Source organism: Clavelina lepadiformis, chromosome 4, assembly GCF_947623445.1.
Source record: "Clavelina lepadiformis chromosome 4, kaClaLepa1.1, whole genome shotgun sequence".
Classification (NCBI taxonomy): Eukaryota; Metazoa; Chordata; class Ascidiacea; order Aplousobranchia; family Clavelinidae; genus Clavelina; species Clavelina lepadiformis.
The window spans coordinates 6874837-6897412 of record NC_135243.1 but is presented as its reverse complement, the minus strand read 5'-3'; the positions used below and the strand labels follow the sequence as shown (position 1 = coordinate 6897412).

General features: G+C 35.4%; 3 protein-coding genes and 1 long non-coding RNA gene across 10 annotated transcripts; 3 read left to right on the top strand and 1 right to left on the bottom strand.

Annotated features, from left to right (window-relative positions):
* Positions 1-1670: 1670 nt before the first annotated feature.
* Positions 1671-4176, top strand: LOC143452634 (universal stress protein Sll1388-like). The gene is made up of 4 exons (XM_076953676.1): positions 1671-1829; positions 2114-2203; positions 3072-3178; positions 3362-4176. The coding sequence occupies exons 1-4, from the start codon at positions 1775-1777 to the stop codon at positions 3590-3592; spliced, it is 483 nt and encodes a 160-aa protein (XP_076809791.1). The 5' UTR covers positions 1671-1774; the 3' UTR covers positions 3593-4176.
* Positions 4177-6844: 2668 nt separating this feature from the next.
* LOC143452633 (neo-calmodulin-like) lies at positions 6845-8631 on the top strand. The gene is made up of 2 exons (XM_076953675.1): positions 6845-7379; positions 8362-8631. Exons 1-2 carry the CDS (start codon positions 7101-7103, stop codon positions 8536-8538), a joined length of 456 nt encoding a protein of 151 aa, XP_076809790.1. The 5' UTR covers positions 6845-7100; the 3' UTR covers positions 8539-8631.
* Positions 8632-13084: 4453 nt separating this feature from the next.
* Positions 13085-13929, bottom strand: LOC143452632 (uncharacterized). The gene is made up of 3 exons (XR_013115079.1): positions 13704-13929; positions 13424-13470; positions 13085-13255 (listed from the first exon to the last, which is right to left on the bottom strand). It is a non-coding gene; the product is annotated as an uncharacterized LOC143452632 (long non-coding RNA).
* A 443-nt stretch (positions 13930-14372) lies between these two features.
* Positions 14373-21379, top strand: LOC143452631 (sialin-like). 7 transcript variants are annotated; one of them, XM_076953671.1, is made up of 12 exons: positions 14373-14583; positions 16887-17003; positions 17141-17227; positions 17342-17575; positions 18557-18731; positions 18847-18968; positions 19058-19219; positions 19952-20068; positions 20196-20319; positions 20459-20592; positions 20960-21086; positions 21185-21374. In XM_076953671.1, exons 2-12 carry the CDS (start codon positions 16935-16937, stop codon positions 21283-21285), a joined length of 1452 nt encoding a protein of 483 aa, XP_076809786.1. In that variant the 5' UTR covers positions 14373-14583; positions 16887-16934; the 3' UTR covers positions 21286-21374. The 7 variants fall into 7 exon arrangements, 5 of the variants coding, with proteins under 5 accessions (XP_076809786.1, XP_076809788.1, XP_076809787.1 ...); XM_076953673.1 differs by lacking the exon at positions 14373-14583 and adding an exon at positions 14679-15081 and having other exon boundaries at positions 21185-21375; XM_076953672.1 differs by lacking the exon at positions 14373-14583 and adding an exon at positions 14679-15118 and having other exon boundaries at positions 21185-21375.
* The last annotated feature ends 1197 nt before the right edge of the window (positions 21380-22576 follow it).

Sequence of the window (22576 nt, the reverse complement as noted above, 5' to 3'; positions counted from 1 at the left end):
CAATGCATGACGTACACACGTGGTTGTGAACTTCTGTGCCTTGCCCCGTCATTTTGTCCCATTCCTGTAAGCAGCATGCTGAAGTTCAAAAGTGCAACGGACCCCTATTGCATGTAGCCTTATATTATTGAAGTCTAAGAAATTTGTTATCATCTTACAGAAAAATTAAAATTTCAGACAAACCTCTAAATTTTTTTAACTTATGAATTAGGCGTAGTATAGCTCCTATGGCTGAGATCTAAGGTCTAGTGCAAAGTGTACAACCACAAGATGCCTTTATATACTAGACCCCGGCTAGTCAAACTGTGCACTAGACTCGAGATTTTGTTCACTTAACAAGAAGTGCAAGTTGCATAATGGTGTATCATTTTTTACAATTTGAATGCCTATTTCAATAGTAATAACCATGGGCGTAGAAAATAGCTTTGGTAGGGCTGAGTTGTATTTTACATACATAGTCAAGTGGTTGCAAGGAGTGCCTCGAAAGCAGGTTTAAACATTTAACTTTAAAAAGCTGACATGTTTCAAACAGCATTCATTCTTCATAAAAGCTTGAGTTAATTATAACACTTGCTTTGGGTAAATACAATTACATAGCAAGATAGGAGTAGAGGATGAAAAAAATAAAAGGAATAAATCATATCAGCATCTATCAGCATGCAATGGACCAGAAAAGAACAGGAAAGATTAACAGCACTAAATCTGCAGAGTTGTTGAGCGTAAAGGTTTTAAGGTATTAAAAACAACAACTAAGGTGAGGAAATTGCAAACTGCACAATAGCCATAGTGGAAAGCATGGCAACTACACCCTCAACATTTTTGAACATTGTGCTTGCTGCAGCCGAACATTTTCCATGTTTACATTTAAAAAACGGAGCCCACAGGCTCTGTGTTTTGCCCGCCCAACTGCAAAACTTATCATTTTGCATCCAGATTTTACTCGTCCTGCCCTCAGTTGGCAGTCACCTCAATTTTGGCTTTCCTGCACCTCTGATATTTCGTCAAATACCATGCTTTCTGGTGTGATTTACTCGTCCTCCACCTGTTGAGCAGTCATCCTGATTTGGTTGTCCTGAACTCTCGAGATTTTGTCAAAGCGCCATGCTTTCCAGTCTGGCACAAAGTGGCAATTAGTAGATGTATAGAGGTGATGTATTATGAAGTCTGGTAAACTTTTAGAAGGAAGCGCCATTTTTTAAAACTTGCATTAATCTGGTTATGTTAACAATTGCGAGCCACAAATTTTTCATTATTTTTGCCACTTACTAATCATGCAAAGGCTGAATTTTATATGTTTTTGACTGGATGTGTGGCATAGAGTTTCCCAAGCACCCTTGAAAAACTCGTTTATTTTGTTATCTAACTATAGTTTTATAAAGCTTTAAATGCACCTTTTTTGAGGTTGTGGGAAATGTTAGCAAACAAATTACGCATGAGATATAAGCTTCGTTGCATCTGTAAAGTGAGAGAGAAAACAGTCCACTACAAGGTGTCGTAAAGGGTAATTCTAACGATCAGAGGCAAAATTACATGAACAAAACTGGCCGTTTATCTTTTACTGGATATATATAGTATCTTGTTGAATAGTGATATATATATTCCAATTGCAGCACAATGCTGTCAACTGGGCATTGAACTCAGTAATCCTTATACTTTGTTCTTAACCAAACAGCACATAGTCAATTTTTCAGTGTGGGTGTGAGAAAAACGGAAAATTGCTGATAAAATACATTTGGTTAACAGGTGCTAGGACAGGATTTGCATAGAATATAAAATGAAGGTATTCATTGCTGTTGATAATAGCGAACGTTCGGAAAAGACATTTGATTGTAAGTAACCTATTCTACAATGAGTCTAAACAGTTAAAACGTGCAACACATACCGGTGCATATTCTGTTTCTGTATATACAAGAACACTGTATTTTTGTAACCACATTTAATACATTGTGACTCCGCTACAACTGCTGGAACCTAGCTGTTGGTTGTTTGATTTGACAAAATAATTTAGTTCTTTATCATCATGAACATGAACATCATGTTGATTAATAATTTAATTTACCTCATGAACAATTTTCAGTTTTGGCATGATATTTTTTGTGTTGTTTTTCTTCAGGGTATGTTGCCAATTTTCACAAACCAGAAAATGATGTTCATGTTTGCCATGAAGCAGAGCAACCCGAATTGCCAGCGATGATGTTTGCAGGTGGACACATCAATTGATTGATACGACATAATTATTTTACATCAAGCACATGTTTTGTTTTAGACTGATTTTAACATTTTGAGGACAAAAAAGTATATTTTGTGTGGATGTTATTTGTTTATGTTCTGCTTATTGCAATATTTAATGAATATGTAACAAGAAACATTTTATTATTTTACCAACCAAAGAATTGCAATAAACTCCACAGAAGCAGATAAAACATTTTATTTAATAAAAGCTAATATTGTTCGAACAACGTTTGCATTTGCAGGTGGTTAAAGCATGTACTGTAGTATGTAACAATGCACAATGTTAGGGCTACTAAACTTCACAATACATTATTTTATCATGTGTAGTATCATGTGGTTTAGTTTTCTCCACTGTCTTTGCTGCTTTCATCCTACACCTAACAACGCTACAGGCTCATTGTTAGCAATATTTCCTGTTGTTAGCTATGTCTTCTACACTCTGATAATCCACAGTATATATAGGATATACGACTATATTTCTGAAATCCTCGTGTCTTTGTTTTATTCCTTTTTTCCTATGATTATATCACGTAACAATGTGTATATTTAAAGACATTAAGTAATCCACTGTTTTGATTTATTCTAGCTATGAAAAAGAATAAATACTGTTCGAAGCTTGTTATTAAATAAAATGTTAAAATACCTGCTTTTATGACACTCACTGCAACCATTTGCTATGTGAAATGCAGCTCACCCTACCAACGTTATGTTGCTTTGATAATGTAAATACAGAATGAATGCATGCAACATGCAATGCGGTGCATTTCAATTCATGTTCTCATAATTATTATTATACGTTAGTGATTAGTCGTATTGACATAACCATTGTGTATTTTTAGATGCTATTGCTTATCCTCAAGTAGAAATGGAAAGGATTGTTACCGAGCACAGAAAACGATGCGAACACCTTAAAAATAAATACGTGACAAAATGCAAGGAGGCCCAGGTCACTTCTATGGTTAATACGGCGTAGCAAAACCATTTCAGTCGTTTACAGCACACTTCAAAATATGTAGTAATCTAGTTGTAGTACTAATGTTGTCTTATCGATTTGCATTTAGTTTAGGTTTTTATAATAATTAACTTCATATTTCATGTTTAATTACCTGTTAATGAACTTAAATTACAGCTGGAGCACTGCAAGGTACACGTTGACACAACCAAGTCCACTGCATCTCACGCCATCGTTAAAATGGCCGAGAAGTTGGAGGCTGACCTCATAGTAATGGGAAGCAGGGGTGCGGGGTTGCTCCGGCGTACTGTGATGGGATCGGTGAGTGATTACGTCTTGCACCACACTCACATTCCAGTTCTGATCTGGCACGATCCTGATCATCACCACCATCATCATCATCACTAATTGCTCAGGAAGTGTCCGAAGAATATGCCTTAATGTTGTGTGGATTTTCCTATTAGTATTATAATGCATTAGTTCCAAAAAGTGTGTATGGTTCATTTAGGCATGTAACTGAGTAGGGTGGTTTGCTTTGTATAGTATGCTTGTGTGCTAGACCTTTATACACTAGTGGCTGTGTGAAAAAACGTCCATTGTCAGTGTGCGTATGGCCGATGTATAGTTCCTTTTTAAAAATTTGCTTTTCGTTTCGAATCGTTGCGAACGCTTTGGTTCAAAAGTTCTATTTCAAACTCGTTGCTTGTTAATTGAAGTTACTCGTTCATTCATGTCTTCAGTTCTTTCTTATGGAAAATTTGATTGGGCCTTGAGACTGTAACTCACTTTTCTGTGGTCTTAGTACCTGGATGTTTCTGCTACGTACTTCATGCTTTAAATTGCGTCATCCATATGTTTGGTTTCATTTCTATGCAACAGGATTGCCAGTTCCTCGCAAGCAATTGTTCATATCACTATGATTATGATGTTTATGTAAAATGCCATAATTATTACTTTAAGCAGAATTGTGCAAAATAAACAACTTGAAATAGTTTCGATATTTGTGGTTAAGGTCATAGATGTATTTATGTTCACTTCACTAAGCTTAGCAAACCCGATTTAGGCCATTTCGATATTGATAACAAGTTTGTTAGATATTGGTGGTATAACAACTCCAAGACTTAGTGCAGGATAATTGTTCAACTTTGGAAAAGGAATAAATAAATAGTCTTGTGACGTAGCTATTTTCTAATTACCAAGCCATGTTGTTTCTGCTCTGCTTTTAGCTATAAATGATCCAGTAAGAATGCAGACGTTGTTACTTCATACTTGTTACCAACTTGAATACCTATATTAATAATTTAATTAGTTGCATAGTAGGCTACATGTCGTTCACACTAGAGCTGAACCGATGCCGATGTAACGGCACTTCTCAAAAATCAACATCGGCCAAGACAGCGATTGTTACGGCATATACTCACCTAAACAAGTCCAAATCTCTTTCCGCAATCCAAGCGAAACCCCAGTTTAACCATATATAAAACAGTGGTCAGCTATTTTCCTGTACCGTACTTTCTTCTAACATTACCACCTTGCTTTAACAACGGGCTGCGTAAACTATACTTAAGGTGGATTAGGCCTAATCATTTTCCAGTAACAATTCAGTTATATCGGCTCAACTTCTTTGGACCGGGCAAACTACAAAGTTACAGATTTCAGCTTTTTCCTACTAGCTTCTTATCCAAAATTCGATCGCCTACATCGGTGCCGTTTTTGTCCGTTAGTTTTATTCTGTTTGTTTTTAAAGGCGTTGTCGTAGATTTCCAGGCCAGAATTTCTGCTGATGCTAATCACAATTTACTCAACGTAACAAACGAATTTTTACGATTCCTGGGAATATAAAAACTGAATGAGATGTTAAAACTGAATCCACATGGCATTGTGAATATTTACTATATTACAGTTTCGCGCAAGCAAAACATTTAAAACGGAGTTCACGTTTTTTTAATTTACTTCAAGCTTCCCATTAATATGGGATAATACACGTCCAACAATTAGCTTCATCAATTAGCTTCAATTAGCTTCTGATCAAAATCAATGGGTTTTTACCTAGAAATCATGCTGTCCCACAATTACTTGCTTTTCTAGCGAGATACTTTCATAACTGAATTGATTTTTTTAATACATTTGAATTAGTTCAATTCAAATTTGAATTTGAAATTGACTTAATCTTTTCATGTTACTTTAGATTTTTTGATGAGTTTCTTGTCTCCTGAGTGACAAAACTTTTCCTTTTTTACCTTTTTTCGTTGATAATTATTCGACAACTGTAAAAGTAGAACTGTTACTCACAACAGCCAGAAAAAGTCATTGCTATAGTCAAGCATTAAATTGCACAGAGTCATAGAAGTTCGCATGAGACGTCCTTTCAGTGTCTAGACTAGAGCAAAGAAGGTTACTAGCCGACCATCTAATGCCCGAGGTCGGCCCATATGATATGACAATTCATTTGAAAATAATAAGTTATTATAAATAATTGTATTGTCATATTATATTGTATAAAAATTTTTAATATTGAAAAAAAATGTTAGTATGGAGTCCCGAGATCAGCCACAAAGTGTTTACAAACCTAAACACGAACTCCAGCCTGACCAAAAAATCCAAGCACAACTTTCATCTCTGTTCATCTGAAGGCGTGATCATGATCGTGATCGTGATCGTTCGAACTCCTTCAAACGGTGTAGTTAATGGAGAAAACTTTTATTCAATAGCGTAGCAAATGTACTCATCTACAGGCCTATATGTAGAGTGGAACAAAAGTGCCTTTTTGTCATACTTTGAAATGATTTTTATTTTTTAATCACAGTTCGCCTCAATTGGTCCTGTTATCAAATTCTTCATAACTGTAGACAAATTTTATCAAATATGTTTTTTATTATTTTTTCGGTTTGTTGTTGACGATCTTAATGCTGCAATACAACAATAATTACGTCAACAGCGGGTCTTTTCAAGGTTACATTGTTTATTTTATTTGTTAATTATTGTTTGTTGTTTCACTGAGAAATATTGTTAATTTAGTCTTTGATATGGCCACGCTTTATCAATTAGTTTCAAAAAAGCCTTCCATACAACAATATATAGGCCTACTGTAGGTTACAGCAAAGTAAGATATACTTTAAAGATAAACTTATTCATAAGGCCGCAGCTGTAATTGCACATAATAAATTTGGTCATGGTAGACCACAGCATTTTAAAGGTTATTATAACTTCATGGTCCCTGTGCTAGAACTGAACGGGCAATTTCACCATTCGATTGAACCTTCTTTACTGTTGAAATTAAATTACATAAAAAACTTTATTTATTTATGAAATTTTGTGGAAAGTTATTAAAGCAATAACTCAGTTGTAAAATGCTAAATCACTTTTACAAAATTCTGTTGAAAAAAATCCAAACGAAAGAATTTAATCGGCATAGTGTTCATTACTGATAAAAACAAGATGCGATACCACATCCATTTCCGATTAAACACTAACCCCTTAGTTTATTTGGTATCAGTTAACTATAAGTCATGTTGGTTTAAATAAAAATATACATAGTATTAATGCTAGTAGTTTTATTCCGTATAAACGATCATGATTCAAATCACCTCATAGAAGCCAAAGCACCTGCGAAGTTTTTGTAGCCTAACTAATCAATTAACCAGACGCTTGGCAGGACACTTGAATGATGGATGACTGCGTGCTCTACGAGTATACGGCACACAAGTCTATCACAAGTATATTGAAGGTACAAAATGAGGAGCTGTATAACAGTTTACAATTTAAGTGTTTACACAGTTTAAGTGTTTAGTTTCGATAGCAGCAAAGGGAAATTAAGTATATTGATGTCAGCGATTGCTGTTGATCTTGTCAGATATATATATATTTAGATCGGCAAAGTTTAGCAGCTGTGTAGCTTATACTTATAAGAGCATATATGACGATCTCGGAAGAAAAAGTGAACGGCTGCGGAAAGTACGAAATCGATGCGATATTCAATCTCTTCGACCGCGATCGAAATGGTGTGATCGATATTGAAGACTTGAAAATTACGCTTCATTCTACACGACATTACGCCACTTACGATGAACTAAATGACATTATCAAGGACATTAGTAAGAACGGAAAAGACTTTATTGAGTATGACGATTTCGAAAAATTTGCTGAAAACCAATTGGAAGATTGTCGTGATGACTTAGTTCGCGATGCATTCCAAGTAAGACGCAAAGAAGAGATTTCCCTGTTAGTTTTAAAATCTGCTTTTCAAATTTAAAGTTGTTTTATGATGATAACTGATTTTGGTGATGATAAGTCTTAAAATCTACTCATATATTCCACACAAGCATATTCTACGTCTCGTATACCTAATCGAGCGTGCTGTATTTTAAATACATCGGAAGGCAGTTGGAGCACCTTCAACCGTTTATGGAAAAAAACTATTGGAGAAACTGCAGAGAAATTTTATGACTTTTCCTAAACTTTGCTTTGCAATAGTTTGGCGTAAAAAATTGAAAGTTAGTTAAATTACTTTTTGCATATTTATTTATTTATTGCAAGCATATCACCCCTTTTATGGCGCTAACCGATTTTAACTGCTTCATTTTCCCAAGGGATGTAGAAAAAACATCAAACAACAGCATTAATTTTATGCGTAATTAAGCACTGATGTAACTTTGCTGCCTCACTTAGCTTACATGAAAGTGTTCTCTAATTGCGCAGCAAAATGTCGATTCACCAAACTCTCAGGCGACTGAAGTCATTAAATACCCAAAATCGTGGAAATACCAAAGAGAGTTAGGCCTATTGATTATGAAAGAAATTGCACTTTTTCTTTAATTAAAAATATATGATTAACTACAAATCAAAGTATCTTTTTAAAACAAATGTGAAATTTTAAATAACTTATGCTTCTAGACAAGTTAAAGCGAGTTGTGTGGCGTTAGAAATAATCAGATATCTGCCGCTAAACATCTATTTTAGCAGCAGACCACCCAGGAATACAAGCTCTAAAAAGGCCTGGAAAATAGGGTTAAAACACCCTGGGGAGAAATATCTGTGTAGACCTTGCCTTAGTGCGTAAACTGTTGAAACACAAATACTTTCGTTGATGACTATAAACAGAAACTTGGAAGCTAAGCTAAGTATAATTTCTTACCCTCTATCTTATACATATATCTTCCATTTATTGCCTGCATCAGGTATTCGATTGCGACCAGGACGGTTACATCAACAAGAATGATCTGAGAAAATTGATCACCAATTTCTTGTCTTCACCGACTGAAGAAGAACTCAATGATCTTCTGGAGGAAGCAGACAGAAACGGAGATGGACAAATTGACTTTGAAGACTTTGTGAACGCAATCAAAGCGCAATGATTTATCTTCTTTAGGGCGTTCATGATTAATTTCATCACAGAAATAAGATTAACACGGTAATAAAAGCAAATAAATCTGAATAAAATTATATGGGCATTATCAATTGGAATATAAAAACAGTGTAATAAACAATTGGTGTAAGGTATTGGAAAATATATTATGACTTAAGGCTTTTACGAAATTATTCAGGTTAGTGGGAACGTATTTGGGTGATGATATTGTTCTATAATCTATATTATAGACACATAAAAATCTTTTTACACGTTCTTACGTTTTCACGTTGTTTTATTTTTTATCTCCGAATTGTCTTTTGCTTCACGTTTATGTAACCGTAAAAACCAATATACTTAATGTCCTTGTGTGGACATCTTCAGGTAAAGCTTACAACTACTTGCACATTTTGTTAGAGCCTTTTACTCACCAGCCATAAGGCGAAAGAATTATGAGTGATTTTGAACTTGTAAGCCGAAAAGCATGACGGTGGATCTTTTCCACTCTCTCTTTCGCTTCCAGAAAGGATGGGTAAATGGCTTCACCATTAGGTGGTTGCCCTTAGCATGTAAATACTTCGTAGAAAACTAGAATCACAGTACTGCATTTGGTCTTACTCTACAATCTACATCGCAGCAACCATAGTATGAGCAGTGCAATTGATTTTTCACTTAAGGAATGCCGGTCATAGAAATATCATAGACGAACGATAAATGATTTTTCACGCTGTCTCTATAGTATAGACTATAGAGTATATAGAGAGTATAGATATAGGGTATATAGAGTATATAGTATAGACTCTATACTAGTAGTCTTCTATACTATAGAGCAGTGATTCCCAAACTGTGTGCCGCGGCACACTAGTGTGCCACCATAGATTCTCAGGTGTGCCGCGAATCTTTTTGAAATTTTGGAAAAGAACTGTATAAATATTTAAAATAAGGCATGCAGACAAGCATATGCGACTTAAAAGCTTTCTAACTGCTTCAATAGCTGATAAATAAGCACATGTGACGATGAAAACAATTATGGCATTGCTAATAGAGTAGCGTAATTTTCTAAAGCAACTTTTCTTCTCTTGTAAGTGTGCCACGAGCGTTTTATAATTTTTCTAGTGTGCCACAAGCTGAAAAAGTTTGGGAACCACTGCTATAGAGTATAGACTATAGAGTATATACCAGAGGCGGGCAACTTCTTCGGTCGGCGGGCCTGATATGAGAAAATGAAGTACTTGGCGGACCGGATTCGTGAATCGAAACATTAATCGTGTATTTATCCACCTATGCAAGGAATAAATCGTATTTAATGTAAACTTTAAGTTTTAAGCATAGAGACCAAAAACAGTATTTAATGAATTTATTAATGAATAATGTGGCGGATTGCGGTAGACTGTGGCCTACTCGGGATTTGAGTCGAACACCGACAAAGTCCTCACTATCTTAATCATAACGACGAATCACCACATATGGAAAACCAGACTCAAATGTGTTATTGAAAATCAACAGTTCTCCTTGAAAAATTTATCGAACAGTATTCATAGAACCTTTAAATATAGAATCTCCACACTACGTAAAAGCAATCCAGACCTTTTAAATAACTTTACCATCCCCCCTTGACTGTACCTCTAATAAGTGTACCGTCTGTAAGTTTCGCCTGTTATATGTGCTTTGAAATACACGTCTATACTTACTGTGGAAAGTAGAAGGAAAAGTTATCACGACTCTGTCTATTAATTATTATTTTTTCGTTGTCTGTTTTTTATCACATGCTTGCGCCTCCTAACGGAGAAATATATTGTCACTACGCGTTGTATGTTGAACACACTTTATGTCTAATTATTACATTATAAGTACAACAAAAATATGACTAATTTAATTTAAATAGTCTTTTTATTCGCGTGCAAAATCATTTGCATAAATCCTCATTTGACAGATCCGTGAGTTGACGATCCACTTACAGTATTTTATTGGATAAAGAACATTGCATAAACCATTCTTTTATCAAAAGTCATAACCAGGTCATTAAACAGGAGTCGAAAGTCAAGTCAAGTCGTTTGATATCTAAAACCAAGCCATACGGAAAGCTAAAAAAAGAAACGTTTCTTTTAGCAAGAAATGTTTGGATGTTTCATAAATTTACTTTGTTTTGCAATTTCTTTTACGCATTCGCAGACAAAAAATTTTATTTAAATTATTTATAATTTGATGTGTTTGGAGGAAAAAAAAATGTTTTACTTTCATGCTTAAACCTACTCAACCAGAACTGTCTCGAGTCATGTGATGTCATGTATGCAATTTCAAAGAGTGGAGCTCGAGCCAAGTTAATTATTTGCAAAAAGTGACTCGAGTCCGACTTGAGTATAATTACGACTTTGCCCTCATCAACAAAAACGTTTGCTATTCTTTGGTGATTTGCTATCGTAAAGCGCTACCGCTAATCACTAGTCCAGGAAAACGGCTTCGCAAATTATTTTTATTTAATGCAGAAACTTTTTGGTTTGACTGCGGGAGCCGCCAAATCTTTTGGTTGTTTGCCGTAAGCCAAAAAAGGTTGAGAACCACTGCTACGCGCTACCGCTATGCCGCAAACATATTGTGGACATGGCCGAAATATTAAATTAATCCAACAATGAAGCTAAATAATTCCGATTTACAAAAAAGTATCTCTCTTATCCAAACATATTGTACAAAAGGAATTATATTTTAAATTCTCGCTATTACATAAAAATTCCTTTTTATGAATATAAGTTCTGTAATGCTACATTTTTATATGGGTGTATGTTTAGTTTAAAGCTTGCTGTATACTTGGCTTAGTAATAACTTGATCGCCCAAACGATTTAAACATCAAAGGTTATAATCTCGGTCCTGGTAATTGTTACCCTTTTAAACATGAACTAAGAACCGTATACGCACCAACAACAAACAATAGCTGCCGCTTTTGTAAAATTGGACCAGATTCCGCCCATCATCTATTTTACAAATGCTCCCAAACCCAGATCCAATGGAAACGAACAATAAAACTCGCCGAAAAAACTTTAAACTTAAACCTAAATAAAGAAAATGTCGAGGATCTTTGCGCCTTCAGGTATGACCCGGGATTTGAGTCGAACACCGACAAAGTCCTCACTATCTTAATCACAACGACGAATCACCACACATGGAAAACCAGACTCAAATGTGGTATTGAAAATCAACAGCTCTCCTTGGAAAATTTATCGAACAGTTTTCATAGAACCTTTAAATATAGAATCTCCACACTACGTAAAAGCAATCCAGACCTTTTAAATAACTTTACCACCCCCCCTTGACCATACCTCTATTATGTGTACCGTCTGTAAGTTTCACCTGTTATATGTGCTTTGAAATACACGTCTATACTTACTGTGGAAAGTAGAAAGAAAAGTTATCACGACTCTGTCTATTAATTATTATTTTTTCGTTGTCTGTTTTTTATCACATGCTTGCGCCTCCTAACGGAGAAATATGTTGTCACTATGCGTTGTATGTTGACTACACTTTATGTCCCATTATTACATTATAAGTACAACAAAAGTATGACTAAGTTAATTTAATTTAAATATTCTTTTTATTCGCGTGCAAAATCATTTAATCGTGAATAAAAGCAAAAACTGATCTAAAACTACTCGTAACCGGTAACCTGCAGGTAATGGGGTTCCTAGGGTAGCGACTCTATACTACTCGTATTTCTAAAAATAGATCCGTGCAACACTGATCTATACAAATACTAAAGAGTTTTAATTCTTTTTGGCGTATGCCAAATCTTATTGCTTAAATTATATCTTTATATATGTTTATGTGTTTTAAGAAAACCTTTAAGTATAGGACACATCGTTAGCTAATCTCGGCTGGAGTGTTACGATAAATGTCGCGTAACCGTTTATTACGCAAATGCCGACAAATTGAAGAGGACGCTTAGTGAAATACAGCAAACATAAAGTTTGTTCGTTCTTTATCTCATCAAAACGGTGTTAAGGAATTGTTTCCACTTCATCCCTTCTTGTTCTCTAAGTAGTTGGCTAATTGTACAAAATGATAGTCACAAGAATTATACTATATACTATATAGCCTATAACTTTTTTTTAATATAATAAAGGGCTCAAAACGTACTTAAATAAAACAATTTTTCCGTTATCTTTTCAAAACACGTGTTTTTACTATATCTGTTACTAACACTGCGATGTTACGTAACAGAAGTGTATCACCATATATGTAAATAGTTGGAATCAAAAAGTGTTTGTTGCAACCGTATTCGAATATTCTTCAATCATAAGAAGTCGACATCTTTTCTTTGATAGTTAGGCATAGTTTGATAGAAGCATCTAAGTCTAAGCTCATCCGTTTTGCTAAATATTGTCATCTATGCATTGTGTATTATCACGACTTGGATTGAAATTCGATCTATTTTAGTAAAAATCATAATAACTTTGTCTGTAAAATTAAATTCTTACACTCTGTTTTGTGAGAACCACGGTTTTTATCAGGAAACGATGTTAGGCTCATCATAGGAACGTCTGCATGGACGAATATTTACCAATAACATTTATTTTTTGTATTTATTTGCCAAAATGTGTTCCGAATAATTACAGTATATTACCATGATTGCTGACACAAATAAAAGATTATTCCAAGCCTTTCCTTCTGGGCTGATATTCCGCGATGCTTCTTGCTACTCGATTATTTGCGTCGACCAATTTTCTTCGCGTCTCTGTTCATAAAAATGCATAAGTTGAATTGAAATATTTCTGCGATGCTTACTATCAACTAAACTAATGAAGCGAATTTAGAAACTTATCGTTGTTTCAGCTTTATTTGAATGTATCAAAATAAAACATAAAAAAGATAATTCAAACACAAAGGCCTCACTTACACTTACCTGTGTTAATCTTGTTCGCATGACTAAGTCCATACCGAACATTCGCTCTGTTGCATATTGTATTGAATTAATTAAAGCATTAATATATTATTTAAAGTATAGAAACAAATTTATTCAGCCATATCTTGTGCCACTACATATAAAAAGTTTAAAACCAAGCCTAAAATTTCGATCTGCCGCTTGTAAATTGTTTTTAAGTCCCAAGTACACCTCGTTAAAGTTTTTTTTAAGTAAGCAATAAACGCAGCCGCTAAATTAAACGTTTCAAATAACGCCTTACTTGCGAATGCGAGTGTTGAGCGACGAAACTTCAATGAAACTGACAAGAAGTAGAAGTCCAACGAAGAAAAGCAATTTGTTCATTTCGTTTCGGTTTCAAACAAAGAATATTTCAACTGACCGACTTGCATTGTTATGTCGTACTGTTGCTAAACAAGTAGCCTACATAGCCGGAGACAATTTATCACCATGAGATGGGTGTCTTCTTTTGCGGTTCGGCCACAGCGTAATTTCCGCACAGCGAAAACTGCTTCCTGCCTTGGTCAATCACGATTTGATAAGTCGACTGAAAGAAACATTCGACATTTCGTTTTCTATTTCATGCAATTCTTTTGATATACATATGCAACTGCCTATGTAAGCCAGCTATAAATAAGCATGCTATAAGCAATTCTGTCTATTCTCTAAAATTGGCATGTATATACTATATAAATAAGAGAAACAATTGCTGAAAACGTCAGGATATAGGTTGCACGCATGAAGGATGACTTTATGACATTTGTGTGCGTGCATGCTGCTGTCAATGCTGCTGCAGTGATAATTTTTTACGTTTCATGTGAGTTCATAATCGCACGTCACGAGCTTGGTTTTCATAATGGTATTTTGTGCTTCCAACAATTATATATAAAGACAACTGTATAATGCTGCTAATGTTGACTAGGCATACCGTTTTCAAGCCAATAGTTGTGTTTCTGCACGCACCATCTGTCGTCGTCACAGAAGTACTGTGTTCCCCAAACAGGAAACTTTGCAGTCACTGTATGTGACGGGCTATGAATTTTCAAGCCAACAGGCCTTTATGGCTTAGCCTACGCTATTCATAGTGGAGCTGGCGAAAAAAGCGGACATGGGCTAAGTAATAGATTTTGCAGTTGAAACAGGTACTGTAAAGCTAACTTTTCTGTTATCAACAAAGTATAATAAACGCAATATGGAGTGCTATATTGTGGCAGCCATCATGCTTACTCTGTAGTGAATGGAAAATACGATTATTAATACCTTTTCTGATATAATTGATAGTTCAAACGAATTGGCGTATTTCAACGTATATAATGCTGAAGAAACGCGTTCCAAAATTTTTATGCCATGATTTGCAAGATTTGAATCTTTCTATACAGTATATTCAGGGTATAGCATGTGTTGCGCTGACGCTTGTTTTAAATTTTCACGAGCGGAAATACTTATCAGACATTAGCAGGTCACGATAAGACAAAATAGGAAAAACAGTCCGCCCACCATGCACAGTCTCAGCGCTCTGCCGTTGAACCATGACGTAAACTACGCAACCATGAACATTCTGTGAGGCTGATCGTAATGTGAAGTGATATACGCGTGAAATAGCACGGAGAAAACTGTCGCTGCTACGGAAACATCTCGACGTACGTTTCTCAAATTTCGGAAACACGGCTAATTTAGGTTAGAATTGGACAATTTTATTTCCTATAACGATAGCGTAACCGCAAGCAGCAATAGCCTATACGCTGTGAAACGTTTTTATTCACTGATCCGACAGCCGAAGTACAGTATGCTTAACGTAACATGTAATTGAAGCGGTATAACAAATAGATTTCATGTAGCATCTAAATGTTGACATTGGGTAGAATTAGTAGCTTACATCAAAAATCGTTCAGTATAATTACTTACATGATAGCTGCATGTTTTGGTGTAGTAAAAAAAAGATCAAAAAATGTAAATTCAGATTATATTACGCCTCCAGGTATTCTGAATTTGTATTGAACTAGTATTTCGCTTCTGGGTATTCTGCATTTTGTGATCATAAAGTGTACACAGGAGTCATTTAACAATTAGCTGCAGCCCAGTTGTTTTTTTGCTTTAGTAGAAGTAGAATAAGTCGAAAAGTTACGAAAATGGCGGTACATTCAAAGACCACAAACATACTTGAGGTATTTTATTACTGCAAACGCAGCTTTTTATCACTTCGTTTTGCAATGATATGTTATGGTATGGTATCACATTTTCTATTCTCGGACGGAGAGAAGTGTTTGCACGACCTAAACTCAGCGATGGTTCCGCACCTCTGTAGCCTCGTTTACCGAACTTTTCTATTGTACAAGTTCCGATTGATAGCCTATACATATTTTACTTGTTTTATTTGTATCGGTATGTGGCACCGAATGTCTACCAGTGCCACTGAACAGAAGCAAGCGTCATTCATATCTCGCTTAAGGGCTTTGCAATGGTAGCCTAGTGTGTTCGGTTCAACTATACCGCCAACGTACAAAACTACATTGCCTTTAAACGCATGATTCTCGGTTGATTGTTAGTTTATTTACTTTTAGATTGCTGTTTTACAAATTTACAAAAATTTCGTTATCAAGCATTAGTTCGCAAAGTATCGTTACTGGAACAACAACCATACACCTTTTTGTGATTTTTCCAATCACCCAAATGATTAGTTTGTGCTGCATTTTTTGTGCTACCTAGGGTTAGGACGCCATCCGCAAAAAGAGTTCCACAGTCTTTCAAGCCAAAGATTTTGTGAGCACGATTATATAGTCAAGCTAACTGAAGGAAAATGGAAACCGATATGAACTATAAGGACAGGAAAGTGTATATGTTACTGCGGACACGAATACCTTGCATATTGGTAGACGTGAAAAAACCTATAGTTGCATCAGTAACATACGATGAAGTTTCATGAACCGGTAATCCGGTATTTTACTGCAGATAGTCCATGACGCATATGTATGACGCATATGACCATGCGCATTCTTGTAAAAACGGGAGAAAAATTGTTATAGACCGAACTGCGGGTAATTTTACATGAAAAAACAGTATTTTTTTTCAAGAGCGTTTAAAACATTTTTGTTATGGTTATGGTTATGTTAATGGTTATGTTGTAAGACGTTAAAAATAATACAAGCTGCCCCTGTTTACAAGCTCTAAAAAGTAATTATAGCCGCAGCTTATAGCATTTGAGAGCCTAAAGCCGTTTGGCAAATGGATAAAGCAGGTTGTCATAACGCAATTATAAACAATGTCTTCCAGCTTCGTACTTACAGTAATTTCTTCTGTCCTTGTTGTCAATCACAGAGAGTTGAAAACGCACATTTAGATTTTTGTATGAGAAAAAATGCATGGCTAAAACTTGATACTTGAGATCTAACAAGTCAACTCACAACCAATGAGACCAAATTATAGTTTTATGCTTTGATTTTCACAGGAGGAAACTCCCGGATGCTACATCAAAGCAAGATACGTTTTAGCGGTGATGACAGCGCTGGCTACATTGAACGCTTACTCATTGAGAAATGGAATTAATATTGCAATTGTTAACATGGTACGTGATGGCACAAGATAATGAAAATCATTGAGTTGTTCCGCAAAGTATTATGAATTAACCAGAGCAGACTACAGTTAATGGGTTTGTTTGGAAGAATTTTGCGATCTTGATTTGTAAGAAGTTTGTACTTTCAGACTGTAAGTCATTCACCGGACAATTCAACGACCACTGGCACATGCGCTCGACAGATCAATATGACAATAACAGACGACAAACCGAAGGTATTGCTTTATTAACCAAAAAATGATAATAATTGTTTTTGAGAATCGGTTTGAAAGTACGATGTGTTTGAGACAATCTGTGAGTTATCAATCTAAGGTTTATTTGTGTCGTAGGACGTAGATTTTGATTGGTCTATCACAGAACAAACATTAGTGATGGGATCGTTTTACTACGGATACTGTGTGACTAATTTTCCAGGAGCTTGGATGGCAAAACGATATGGGATACGTATCGTTTTAGGAGTTTCGTCGTTACTCTGCGCTCTACTTACTCTATTGGTGCCGGTTGTGGCTCGGAGTAGTTTAGCTTTGTTGGTCGCTTTACGAATTACTTTGGGAATTCTTCAAGTAAGTGTTACTGTTTCCGTGAACAGTGTGTTGAGCTGGATAATAGTACACTGATGGACGTTTTCAAAAAGCCAAAAGCGTAAAATATGGAAAAATGTAGGCTATCTATTGCTGCACAGGCACAAGGTCCTAATCGTTAATACATAGGTATTTGTTAAAAGTATGTTTCTGGTTACCCATAGGTTCGCGTTTCTCATGTCAATATGCATCTGGTTGAGTATTTTACGGTAGCCTGATTGTAATTTCTTGTATGTAGGATGTCCTTCAGACAATATGTGTATTAAGTCATCATCACATTCTAGGTTTCCAAATCATTCACAAAATATGTATGATCTAATGTATGACCTAATAGTATGACCTTCCTCAAACAAACATGACTACATGCCGAGTACTCGCGGGAACATATTTCATTGTTCATATATTGCTACCGTTACATGTAAAATGTGAGGTTTTAAATACTTAAGGTTAAGCTAATGCATACTGCACTTTTTTGTTACGGACTGAACTGAAAACAGTTATCTCAGCTTCGCTAACGATAAAGGGCAAATGCATCATTTTCTGATTTGCTGCATTGTAATTCAGTAATTCATTAACACTACCAACTAACAATTGCGCCCCAGAGAAATATACGTGTGAGCTTTATAAACAAAGAATATTTGCTGAAGCAGTATTCTATATACCTAATGCTGTCGTCAATGCTAATATTTGTCGTCAATAAACAAATGCCAACGTAAAAGTTTTGCTTGAAATTAATTTCACAACTAGATTGAAATAGGAACTATAATGAATATTTTTTTGCGCGGAACGAATATGAAAAGAACCAACATAGTAAAATATTTTAAAAGGATTACTTTTCTATTATGTTTTCCTTACACGATAACCTATCAACCTCAACAGTATGAGCTTTATACTACACATACACATATAAGTAACTGACCACTGACCACAAGCTAACTAAACCACCTTTTATGTATAATTCAGGGTGTGACGTTTCCAACCGCATGGGTTGCTTGGGGTAACTGGGCCCCCCCGCTGGAGAGAAGTCGTTTGGTTTCCATCACTCTGTCAGGGTTATCCATGGGGTACTTTGTTGTGTATCCCGTTGTCGGCGGAATAGTGAGCTCTTTGGGATGGGAGGCGTCTTTTTACATTACAGGTCATTTATCGTTTTATTCGCACGTATTAACATTTCTAGACTCCTCGTAAAAATATGTCATGAATTTGCACTACTTGCCTTTTCTCATACGTAATACTGGAATTGCTTTACGCAGGAGCTATTGGGATACTTTTCTCAGTAGTTTGGTTGTCCATAATTCATAATACACCGTCAGAACACCCACGGATATCACGTCAGGAAAAGGACTACATTGAACAAAGCATACACGGTGACAAGGTGCCAACACAGATTTACCAAACAATACAAAAACAGCTTTTAAAATGTTGTATTTATTCGTTCTTATTCTCTCAGCAATTTTTGTTTAGGTTCCAAGGGAAACAGAAGCAATACCTTGGCTTAAAATGGCAAAATCCGTTCCAGTATGGGCGACGATTGCTTCACATCTGACTGAGAATTATTTGACGTTCTCGCTCGGCATAATGGCCCCGACGTACATTGCAAGGGTTCACGGTTTGGAAATTAAATCTGTAGGTTCTTATTCTTTTATATAACTTTCTATAACTCGCTGTTCATAAAAACTGAAAGACAGGAACCAAAATGTGTTTAAAAATTTCATATGTCGCTAATATGTTACAAGCGGAGTTTTTTGCTCTTCCGTATACGTTACACATTTTCCGATAGACATTTATATTGTTTTTTTTTTGTGCAAAAGCATTACCAGGATAGTATAGCGCCGCCGAGTGTAGCCGTGAAGAGTAACTTATTGCTTTAAAGCCAGGTGGACGCTTAAAGCTATTTTATCTCGGTCTTTGTCTCGATTTATCACCATTTAAGTCTTGTTTAGGTTGTGTTTGCTTTTCTTGAAAGTCACACATTTATTGAACGTTGAAAAAAAGAAATAGCCATATGTTGAGACAGAAAATATTTCATTAATCTCATTTGCATCCTATATGTAAATATGTTGGAAAAGAAAGCAAAAATGAAACACAAAATGTACCCTTTTGAAAAGGAGAAAGAAAAATAAAAGTTGGAAGTAACCCTGCAAAATTTGACTTGCTAAATTTATAAAATACTCCGCATTTTTATAAATTTAACGTAAGTCACGAATTTATTTTATGATAAATTTCTTCATCGTTTCAAAGACAATCGTTATAGCAACGACGATGTGGCTAATTTAGTGCACACGTTTGTTCTTATTGCCGGCAACATATACCGACAAACAAAAAGAAAGATTGATTCACAATACCAGATTTCAACAGGTCGGTTTTCTTGCTGCTATTCCGTTCCTAATTAGACTCATTTTAAACCTTGGCGGAAGTTTCATTGCTGATATGATCCTTACTAAAAGACTAACGAGAGTCATTACTGTTCGAAAGGTAAGAAGCAAACTTTACCCATTAATATAATATCGCAGTAAACTGAACTGAAACTGAACATGATTTACTTATCTGTCCGTTTTATTGAAACGTTTCTTTGACTTAAAATTTTCGTTTTATAATATAGGTTGCTTCTGTGTTGCCTATGACTATATCCAGCATTTCATTGGTGGTTCTAGGTTACTTGAACTGCAATACTTGGCCGGCCGTTGCCCTGATATCAGTTTCAGGGGGAATTCTCGGTCTTACTTGTAAGTACTTTGTATACTTGCGTGTATTATTTATTTATTTTTGGTGCGATATCAAGTATAAGTTTACGGCTATATATTAATGAAGTTTTTTTAAAAACTTCACTTATAAACAAAATGCCTTTTTGTTTCAATGCCTTAGCTTCAGGACACGCTTGTTCCTTTGTTGATATTGCACCACGTTTTGGTGGAATCATTTATTCCGTATCAAACACGTTAGCTTCCTTGATGGGTTTTGTTGCACCGCAAATATCAGGAGCACTTCTAAGTGACAACGTAAGTTATGTTTGAAGTGTTGGATGGCTCCTTTAAACTCATTCTGGTCAAATACAATCTGGCAAATAAAATCAAACTTTTTCGGTTCAACCCTAAACTTCTCAACCGAGTTAAAAACAATTTGTTACTAGCTATAAGCATGAATTAATCGACATTGAACAGAATGAAGACAAGTTGACCGGGAATAAGCTTACGCTGAACCACTTAAAATACTTAGCAATACAAAAGCTGTAGTTTTCGACAAGTAACGTCATGTAATATCACTGTCTTGTGCACAGTGTCTTTCACAGGCTCATATGTCAGCTGGTAACTATTTTGAGAACGTTTGGACGAACGAGTGCAAAAGCTTTTTCTTTGTCATGTGTAGTCTGTGTCAAGCTGGAAGAAGGTGTTTTGGTTAGCGGCAGCAATTGGCGCATTTGGAGCAGTCATTTTTCTTATCTTTGCATCAGATCAACTACAAACTTGGGCAAAAGGCGAGGATTTAACGAGAAGTATGTTATTGAACACAAAAGAAACTTTGTTGTTACTTTTATTTCAATCTTAAAATCTTCTTGTTTGAACATTTGAAACTTGAATTGCGTTTTTACAGATGAAAAGCAAGAATTGAGGTATTTGATAAAGGAACCAAAAGAACAATGGGATAACGATATAGCCGAAAAAAAAACAGAATCGCAATTGCTACGCAAATAGTTTAATCAAACCAAGAATATAAATTGAGCATGAGTGTATCTACCTTTCTATACTCAGACTAATACTCCATTATTTATTAAAAGCTATGTAGCTCTGAGAGAAAAATGTTTAGAAACTACATTAACACGGAGTTGGCAGCAATTCTTCCGGGTGTCGAGTTCAATGTAAAACATCACAAAAAAATAAATTATAAGAAACAGAAAATGTTTTACAAGTTTGGAATTCTTATTTTTACAAAAGTTGTTTATTTTTTAAGTTTACCATATACACTAAAAATAGAATGTTGAAAAGTTAGTATTGAAAATTTTGAATTCAATCTGGTATTGTAAGTAAATTTATGATATAAGTATATCTGCTTTAAGCCTGACTTATATGCATTAATTGCCCTGCTATTATTGGTCAGCGGCGTACAAGTGACTGTAGGATTAGCAGTGTGAAAAGCAAGGGCAGAGTTACGAAAATTATAAGATTAGTTTAACAAAAATTTGAAATACTTCAAAATGCAACATGATTTTACTGTCTAAATGATTTAAATAGCAAAATATACAACTAATTACATCACAATATCATTTACTTTCAATTTAAACCAAAGCGGCCACATCAAGTAACGTTAAAATCATGGATTTAAAAATGGTTAAACAGCTTACCATATCTACATAAATGTCTAACACTTTTAAAACGCTACAATTTTGGTTTCTGACAAATATCTTTGAAGTTTTTTTGCTATTTTCCAACTGCTTTTCCATGTCTATGTACAACAATCTGATGTAGCCAGATAGACCAGAGAATATATACACACCGGGTTTTGCGGAAAACGCACATTTGACATTCCAGCTTGTAATGCCCCACAACAGAATTTTTTCACAATCGGAACATGTCAGAGGACGTCCGCTGCCCCTTGGCACGTATCAGAGCATTCTCCCTGTAAGCAATTTTGCTGTTAAAATAGAAAATGCAAAACTTGGCGAGTAGATTATGAAGAGCTCTGAGTGAGGAGAAGTTGAGTATGTTAATGCAGTAGCTTATTATCGCTATAATTATAGGTAAGGTTTCTTTGTAAACTTAGAGCTCACAACCTATATTTTCTAAAATACTTCGTCAAAAAGCAAGACGCTTAACGATGCGCACATCATAATACCTGCGAATTTGGAAAAATTACTTATGCATGAAATCAGCATTACACAAGAAACTTGCATCTGGGACCGCCTTGATAAGACGATTGGTGGGAACAAGCTGGGGCGGTGGGACTACTCTTCTTGATGCCTTGTGTTCAAATCTTCGTTTATGCCAC

What these genes read in the sequence shown, in the direction of transcription:
- LOC143452634 (XM_076953676.1), top strand. Translation starts at nt 1,775, where the DNA reads ATGAAGGTATTCATTGCTGTTGATAATAGCGAACGTTCGGAAAAGACA. An exon ending in TTCGGAAAAGACATTTGATT is followed by an intron (nt 1,830 to 2,113) that starts GTAAGTAACCTA and finishes GTTTTTCTTCAG; the next exon opens with GGTATGTTGCCAATTTTCAC. An exon ending in CAAAATGCAAGGAGGCCCAG is followed by an intron (nt 3,179 to 3,361) that starts GTCACTTCTATG and finishes CTTAAATTACAG; the next exon opens with CTGGAGCACTGCAAGGTACA.
- LOC143452633 (XM_076953675.1), top strand. Translation starts at nt 7,101, where the DNA reads ATGACGATCTCGGAAGAAAAAGTGAACGGCTGCGGAAAGTACGAAATC. An exon ending in TAGTTCGCGATGCATTCCAA is followed by an intron (nt 7,380 to 8,361) that starts GTAAGACGCAAA and finishes TGCCTGCATCAG; the next exon opens with GTATTCGATTGCGACCAGGA.
- LOC143452631 (XM_076953670.1), top strand. Translation starts at nt 15,571, where the DNA reads ATGGCGGTACATTCAAAGACCACAAACATACTTGAG. An exon ending in TAACAGACGACAAACCGAAG is followed by an intron (nt 17,228 to 17,341) that starts GTATTGCTTTAT and finishes TTTGTGTCGTAG; the next exon opens with GACGTAGATTTTGATTGGTC. An exon ending in AGGCGAGGATTTAACGAGAA is followed by an intron (nt 21,087 to 21,184) that starts GTATGTTATTGA and finishes GCGTTTTTACAG; the next exon opens with ATGAAAAGCAAGAATTGAGG.